Source organism: Miscanthus floridulus, chromosome 5 (assembly GCF_019320115.1).
Source record: "Miscanthus floridulus cultivar M001 chromosome 5, ASM1932011v1, whole genome shotgun sequence".
In the NCBI taxonomy this organism is placed as follows: domain Eukaryota; kingdom Viridiplantae; phylum Streptophyta; class Magnoliopsida; order Poales; family Poaceae; genus Miscanthus; species Miscanthus floridulus.
The window spans coordinates 19,859,662-19,867,728 of NC_089584.1; the positions used below are offsets into that span (position 1 = coordinate 19,859,662).

Consider the following 8,067-nt stretch of genomic DNA (forward strand, 5'->3'; position numbering starts at 1 on the left):
TCACCGACAGGGACAACTGGCCTCGGACCTCGATCGCGGAGCGAAGGCTGCTGGACTGTTGGGTCAGGTCAGGTGCGGCACGCGGGAGAGGGACGAGACGGCCAGTCCGCCGGAAGCAGGGGAGGCAGGCCTGCGACGTGGTGTGCATGCGCTGCCGCTGCCTCGGCTCGATTTCCGGCGCCTCCTTTCTTGTCACGCTTTGCGGACGGGATCTGACGGGAGATGTGCCCACGATGCGCAGTGCGCTGCAGGCCTCGTCTCGGAGACCGGAGTCCGGTAAACACTGCACTACGCGCACTGCACTACACTCACCTCGTGTTGGGGAGGAGGACCCACCGCCCCACGCGACGTGACCTTTTAGAAAAAAAATAAACTGTGGTTCGGCGGGTACGGTCGGATTGTTTTTAAGCTTATTTTCTCCCGCGTAACACTATTTAATCGTCCAAAATCAATCGAGCTACAGTATTAGAGGCGTTTCGCCGCAGAGAACTGCGCGAGATGATGGCTTTTCGGCGCGCTGCCCGCCGGCCGGCCCTGCGCCGTAGCGGGGTGCACGCTGGAGCCCAGGAGCATGCTGCGCGTCAGGGTCCCTTGCATCTCGCGGTTCAGCGGTGCATTGCGCCGCCCATTCTGTGAATCTTTTGGCGTCCAAGACCACGTAGCAGAAGCGAAAGAGACTTGCACGTCGCGACGGGAAGTGGCCAATGGCTCAGCTGCCGAGCTGCGTCGGCATCGTCCGGCCGCGCGCCTCGTGGATGTACTGTTTCATTGGGACTGAAACGATATATGATTATGGATTATTATTAATGGCCGGTTTGATATAAGAAAAAAATACTGTTTTAACTCAAAATTTACTATCCTTTAGCAGTCGGCGCCTCGAGCGCCACGAAAAGGTTCGCTGCGGAGTGCGGACCGCCCGGCACAGCGGGCACGATCTGGCCTGTCACCGTCGCGTGGCGCAGGACGACTCTGACCCGCCCAGCCCTCGGTGGCCGTGCCCGTGCGCGAGCTCGAGGCGAGTTTGGTTGCCCAAATTTTTGGCAAAACGGCACGGTAGTGTTTTCGTTGTTATTTAACAATTAGTGTCTAATTATAGTTTAATTAGGTTTAAAAGATTTATCTCGTGGATTTCGTCTAAACTGTGCAATTAGTTTTATTTTTTATTTATATTTAATGCTTCGTGCATGTGTTTAAAGATTCGATGTGATGGAGAATCTTGAAAAATTTGACATTTTGGGAGGGAAAACAGGTCCTCGGTTCGGTTTGGCGCCGCGCCGCGAGGCTGAGCGCGACGTGACGTGAGGAGCGGCGCGCGCTGTGGGTTATCGTTCGGCGCGGAGCACCACGTCCTTTTCGGGCAGGCCGCAGCACCGGTGAAGAGAGATGGAGCAGTTGCCTTGGCCTCCAGGCCACACGAGAAGGAGGGCAACCTCTCGTTGCCTTGGCCTCCAGGCCTCCTCCGCAGGCCACACGAGGAGGGCAACCTCTCGTTGTCGTTCAACGTTATCAAAACAAAATTTGTATGTCAGAGTATCACTAGCAGTCGGGGCAGACGCGAGTCTCGCTTTTCCTTCGTGAGCTACTCGTGCGCCGGCGAGACTTGGCTATCCGTGTGTTCAGGGTTTACTCCCCGTGTCCACGGCAAACTCGACTCCTACCGCTTGCAAGTAGTATCGTGCGTGAACGACTGAATCTGTACGGCAAACTTGAATTCAGGTACCCCATGCAATGACACAAGTGGTGTTTCCACACTGATGCCTGCCCTCGTACCCCGCTGGCCCGCTGAGTGCACAAGGAAATCGGTAATGCACATTGCAATTGCAATTGCAATTTTGCTTGCAAGCAGTAATGAGAGCAGGGCATCAGCCTTCGTGAATGGGCCATTTTATGTTTGGGCAGTAACCGCCTTCTAGATCCACAGCCCATTGTATTCATGAATGGGCCTGTGTTTGACATGGGCCCAGGATTGAGACGAACCATTTATAAACTGTAATTTCAAAGAAAAACATTAAACTCCATCAGAACTCTCTCATCAAAACAAAGGAAAAGAAGGAAGCAAGCCACAGAGTGCTTTCCCGTTAAGCATACAGTGATACATTGAGCCAGAGACATCTCCTTTAGCTTCTATAGGGGGAAAAGAAAAGGAAGGAAACTGCAGAGTGAAGACTTAAGGAACGACTATGTGATAATAAGTAAAATTAAATGTCAAAAGCATTTCTCGCGACAATGATCACTCCAGGTCAAGATGGTTCCATCCCATTTCGTTACGTGTTCAATCATCATATTAGTCAAACGCTAATGATTCAATCTTTTATTGCAGCAATGCTTAAATGAGGAAGATTCACTCTGTACTCTGCTTCTTGCGCAGAGCACCCCCCAGATGACAGATTTTCAGAATCTGGATTCTGAGTTTCTGACTGCACAGCAGCATGGCAGGATCTACCACCATCTAAATCAGAAATAGAACACGGCTTAAGCGAATTCATGAAGATGGTAGCACATCACCACTTGACCTAAGCTTCGATCCGCATGTTCCAGGTCATGGTGAACCTCTTCCCCAGCGGCAATGCCAGCCCGCCGACCTCCACCATGACGCCGTTCTTGCTATCCTCGACGCCTTCTTCCCCTTGCAGCTTCGCGTTGCCACCCGCCGCGAAGTAAGGGCTCGACGTCGCGACTGCGGTGGCATCCGCGCCGTCCACCTGGATGGCGAGGTCCTTGCCGGTACCGTCCAGACCCAACACCGACAGCTTCTCGATGACCAGCCCCTTGTGCAGGCTGTAGCTTCCCATCAGCACCTCCGACCGCACCGTCACGGCCTTGCCGCGCACGCTCGCGTGGAAGCGCGCGTACGTCGCCTGCCCTTCCGCGAGGACCATCTCCGGCCGCTCGTCGTCGTCCACGTACACCGCGCCCTCCGCGTCCGCCTGCGTCGCCCCGAACGGGAACGCGACCACGAGCGTGAACGGCGTCGCCCGGGCGTCCTTGGAGACGAACCCACCGCGCTGCATCGGCAGGATCGTGTTCTGGTACACGTGCACGTTGATCTCGTTCAGCGGCGCGTCCAGCTTCACTGGGGCGCCGCTCTTGGACACCACCACCTTCTTCATGTCGAACAGGTTGTACCAGGTGCCCGGTGGGAACATGGCGCTCACCGAAGTGGCGCCCTGCTCCAGGACCGGGGACACCATGACGCTGGCGCCAAGCAGGAACTGCGTGCTCAGCCCGTAGCACGGCGTGAAGTCGGGGAAGGAGAAGAACACCGGCCGCGCCACGGGGGCCCCGGTCAGGTGTGCCTGATAGCTGAGCGTGTACAGGTAGGGGAGCAGCTTGTACCGCATGCCAAGCGCGTTCCGCGCCGACTTCGCCACGGACTCCCAGACGTAGAGCTCCTGCCTCGGTGACGCGAAGTTGGCATGGTCCCTGGAGAACGGGTAGAAGGCCCCGAGCTCAATCCACCTGTTGCAGAGCTCCTCAGTCGGCGACGGGTAGAAGCCACAGATGTCAGAGCCAACCATCGGCATGCCGAAGATGCCAAAGTTGAGCATTGTCGAGATGGAATAACGGAGATTTTCCCATGTGCCCTTGTTGTCGCCGGTCCAGTGCGCGGCATATGCTCCCGACCCGACGAACGTGGAGCGGGTCAGAATGAACGGCCTCTTCCCCTGCAGCCCTTGCAGTGCCTTATGCGTGGCAATGGCCTGCGAGAAGCCATACAGACTGTGTGCGTTGTACTCCAGGATGCCATTGTAGTGTGTAGCACTGGTTGCAATGGTGTTGAAGCCGAGACGAGCAGTCTGCCCAGAGGCATTGATCTTGTATGGCGGATCATCCCATCTTGTGTTTGTAATGTTCTTGCAATCCAAACAACAGACCCATGGTGTCTTGGAGTCAGGAATAGGGCACTGGTGCGTCTTTGGGATTGTGCACTTGCCCGTGCAGAAATTGGAGGCCTCATTCATGTCAATCCAGAGCCCATCCACCGGGACCAAATCATGAAACCTCCGCACCTCATCAATCCACCATGACGCACCGTTGGGGTTGAGAAAGTCTGGGAAGTAGACAGGTCCAGGCCACACCTGGGCGAGGTATGGCTCCCCATCCAGTTTGATGAAGATGTCACGTTCCATGCCACGCTGGTAGACGCCATAGGAGTTGTTCACAGCAATGCCAGGGTCGATGAGGACAATGTACTTCATCCCTTGTGCATGGATCTTGTCAAGGAATGCCAGCAGTTTGGGGCGTGGGTAGTTGACCGGGTCAAGTGTGAAGTCCTTAGCGGCATCCATGTGGTCATCATCATTCCAGATCACGTCCAGCGGTATCTGGGCATTCCGATAACCCTCCACAACGCCCTCTACCACTGAAAGGTTCTTGTACCCCCACCTACATTGGTGGAACCCTGAAAGACAAGCACATGGAGTACTCAGAGAGTTGAAGAATTTCACGGTACAAGAATTTATGGGTAGTAGCATGCAGGCAGCAAGTTTCAGTTTCTTGATAAAAGCAGCTACATAGTATTTCATACAGGAAATGGAAATAATGCACTGTCTAAAATTGGAATGGGAAAAGAAAAATTGTTAATGAATTGCATCCGTGAATCACATTCACTTTCACACTTCAACTCTATTGTACTGACAAAAGCAAGAAAATGGTAATAGTAACTGGTCAACAAGTACGGCAAGAAATTCAACACGCGCATGTGCATTGGCAAAATTGATTGTAGTGTGAGTTATTTCTTAGGGTTCTGATCATCAATTTTCATGGTTGTCCATGAATTGGGCAAGATCAGTACCGAGCACATGGAAGGCCTTATCCCTATAGGTAACATGGCCTCACTAGCGGATGAAACTAACTGACACACTATCTTGTAATGGGAAGCTGCATTTGGGAAGTTATATGTTTGATAGTTGATACAGAGATCGACTTGCAATTTCCTAAAGAATGATAATACAAGTAAATTCCAGTTCCCAGGCTTCCAGCAAGGCACATCAAGATGCCAGATTTTGTAATTATCATGATGTACAAGCCTACAAACACTAGTGAACAAAAGTTTCAGTATTTTATTTGGCAGGAAGATCAAGCAAACTGCATTTTTTTCTGATGAAAGGAATTTCACACACCAATGGAATACTAATCTACTGGGAGTAAGACACATTGTACGCTTATCACTGTCTCCCCCGGTATTCAATCAGTGGGTGCCAGGGTGACAATGCTTCATCCATTGCATTAGTCACTCTGGAAGCAATGAATGTTTGTAGCAAATAGTTCATAAATTGTAGACTATGATATTCAGAACAATGAACATGCACATTTGATGTAGTTCATGTACTGAAAGCAAATAATCAGCAAAAGCAGCAGCACTGAACATGCTGTATGAGAAAAAACCAATTGATGCATAACGTTTTTCTCAGATTTCTGAACTTCTTCAGAACAAGCTGCTCCATCTGCTAGCAGTCTGCACAGTGCATGCATATCCTTAGCATTTACTTTACACGGAACTAAACCAGTCGCACTAAGTTTTCTAATCTGCATGGTTAGCGGAAGTGCTTTAAGGGGATATTGCAATACTGGTAAACTGAAAGGTAGTATACTGGATTATGCCATGATGTCCATGACATGGGAGTATTCTGCTTTATAACAAAGAGACTCTACTTGACTTTTGAGCAAAGAGTTCACATGATGCGATTGATAACTGGTTACTATAGTGCCGGCATGCTTATCACTGTCTAGTGAGTAGTGACACCTGATACAGCAAATAAACTGCCCTATCTGTCACCAAATATCTACATTAGTGTGTGTCAGAGTATGGCATCCATGGAGTCAGAGAAGGCTACATCTCATTAGTGAACCTGAAAGTTTAGCTAGCCATGGCAGCAGATAAAATCGACCTGTTCGCTGGTTAGTTTCTGGGCTGGTTTGGGCTGGCTGGTGCTGGTTTGTTGTGAGAGAAAAAACACTGTTGGCTGGCTGGTTTGGGCTGGTTGAAACCAACAAGCGAACAGGCTGAATATATGATCGAATGGATCAAACTAATCAGGCAACAATCAAGTATCCATCCATGGCATCAGATAAAACTATATGTTTTCAGTCAATCTCGATCTGGCAGTAAGCTGACCATAGCTTAACCAAATGATTGGGCCAATCAGGAATTTAGCAATCCATAACTTAAGCAAATGATGTATCCTCCTAATCTGACAATGAGTAAAGGACAGCACAAAAAACGAAATAATTAGACTTTGAAAAAGGCAGTCCTTACCAAATGCCCAGTATGGCATGGGCGCGGGACGGCCGATCATCGACGTGTACTGATCCACGATGGCCAAGGGCGTCGGCCCGGCGAAGAAGTAGAAGTCGAGAAGACCTCCGATGACCTTGTAGGTCAGCGAGGTCCCCCTGTAGAACACGTCCATGCCATTGCTGTTGAGCAGCAGCACGGCGTGCGCGACGCCGCGGCCGCCCAGGCTCCGGAGGTCCATGTACACCGGGTGCGAGCCGTAGAGGTCGGTGTTGAGGTTGATGGCGGAGATGTCCGTGGTGTAGATGGTGTAGGGGTCGTTGGGCCGCAGCCGGATGCCCCCCGGCTGCGTGTTCTCGCCGAGACCGTACAGGGCAGCGTCCTTGGGCAGCGCCGTGGACACCTCCAGGTACTGGTCCTTGAACACCAGCGCGCCGGCGCTGGTGTTGAACAGCGGCTGCCCCGTGGACCGGCGGTGCACAGCGAACCAGAACGGGTCACGGCCATAGGTGAACACCAGCTCCTCGCCAGGGTACTCGGCGCCCGTGAAGGGGCCGCCCGTGACCTTGTCGCCGGTCACGGGTGGGGCTGGCTCCCTTGGAAGCAGGTTGTAGGGGACCTCCCACCTCTGCTCATCTGCATCGGTGATCTGCACGCGCACCTTGTCCCTGGTCTCGTGCCTGCATAGCATTTCACCATTAGAAGCTGGCCTCAGGTAGTTTTTTTAAGCCATCGCAAAGTTCAGGCATGCTCTACATGATTGGAAGTCTTAGAATACTTAGGAAAACCATGGTTTGGAGAGTCTATGCAAGTGAACATTCGCTGTAAAATCAGTAAAATATCGACCTCATGGTCATACTTGGGACCATATGCAGATGAACTCATTGTCAACCAATAAAACATGACCTCAGGGGAAGAATGGAACACTACAGATTGCAGTCCAATCTTAAAATGTTCCTGAATAATTCCTTCTGTTCTACTAGCCGTAAATCTAAATCGATTTGTCTTGAAGAATTTAAGCAATTGATTATTACAGCAACCAACATTCTCCTCGAAAGTACTACAGGGATGTGTGTCAACACTTCAGACTAGAACAACCGCGGGAAAGGAAAAACGAAGAACAGGAGCTGCTGATTTGCTGCTTGGCGAGGAGAAGCAAGTTCTTACTTAACAAAGAGCCTGAGGCGAGGGATGTCAGGGCCGTAAGTGGACGTGCGCTGCTTCACCTGCAGGTAGCCCACAAGGCCTCCCCCGTTGGGCAGCTGAACAAGGGACACCAGCTTGTACCCGAACCCAACCTTCGGCTCTGTTGTGGCGACCGCGCCATGGCTGCTTGCCAAGGTGAGAAATAGAAGGCACCACAGTAGGTAGGAGAGGATGGCCGAGCGAGAAAATGATAGCATTTCGTTGTGCTCCGTTGGTTTTTTCCTCACTCCCTCACGAGCTCCCCTTTGTAAGTTTGTACAGCTACTCTATCTATGGCCACTGCCCTGCAGCGTGAAGCCGTGAACTGTGAACTATGAAATGCAAGACAGTGAGGAGGAGATGCCTAGAGAGAGAGAGAGAGAGGGGTGCTCCTGCGGTAGTAAATACGAGTAATGGCGGGGAGTGAGCAGTGGCAGCTGTGAGCAGCTCTGCATGCATGTGGTAAAAAATAATTTAATCACTATAGATGGTTTTGGGACACATTGTGGTTGCTCTCACTGCCTCTTCATAGCGTTATTGCTCCCGCCACGTACATTGAGCTTGTTTGGTCGGAGATCCAGACAACATGCTCGGTAAAAATTGTTGCCCAAAAATTACTTGAAAATTTGGTCGAATCTGCTTGG

General features: G+C 51.3%; 1 protein-coding gene across 1 annotated transcript; it reads right to left on the bottom strand.

Annotated features, from left to right (window-relative positions):
• Positions 1–2,284: 2,284 nt before the first annotated feature.
• On the bottom strand, positions 2,285–7,784 carry LOC136449632 (alpha-xylosidase 1-like). The gene is made up of 3 exons (XM_066449738.1): positions 7,406–7,784; positions 6,260–6,918; positions 2,285–4,402 (listed from the first exon to the last, which is right to left on the bottom strand). Exons 1-3 carry the CDS (start codon positions 7,639–7,641, stop codon positions 2,514–2,516), a joined length of 2,784 nt encoding a protein of 927 aa, XP_066305835.1. The 5' UTR covers positions 7,642–7,784; the 3' UTR covers positions 2,285–2,513.
• Between the last annotated feature and the right edge of the window lie 283 nt (positions 7,785–8,067).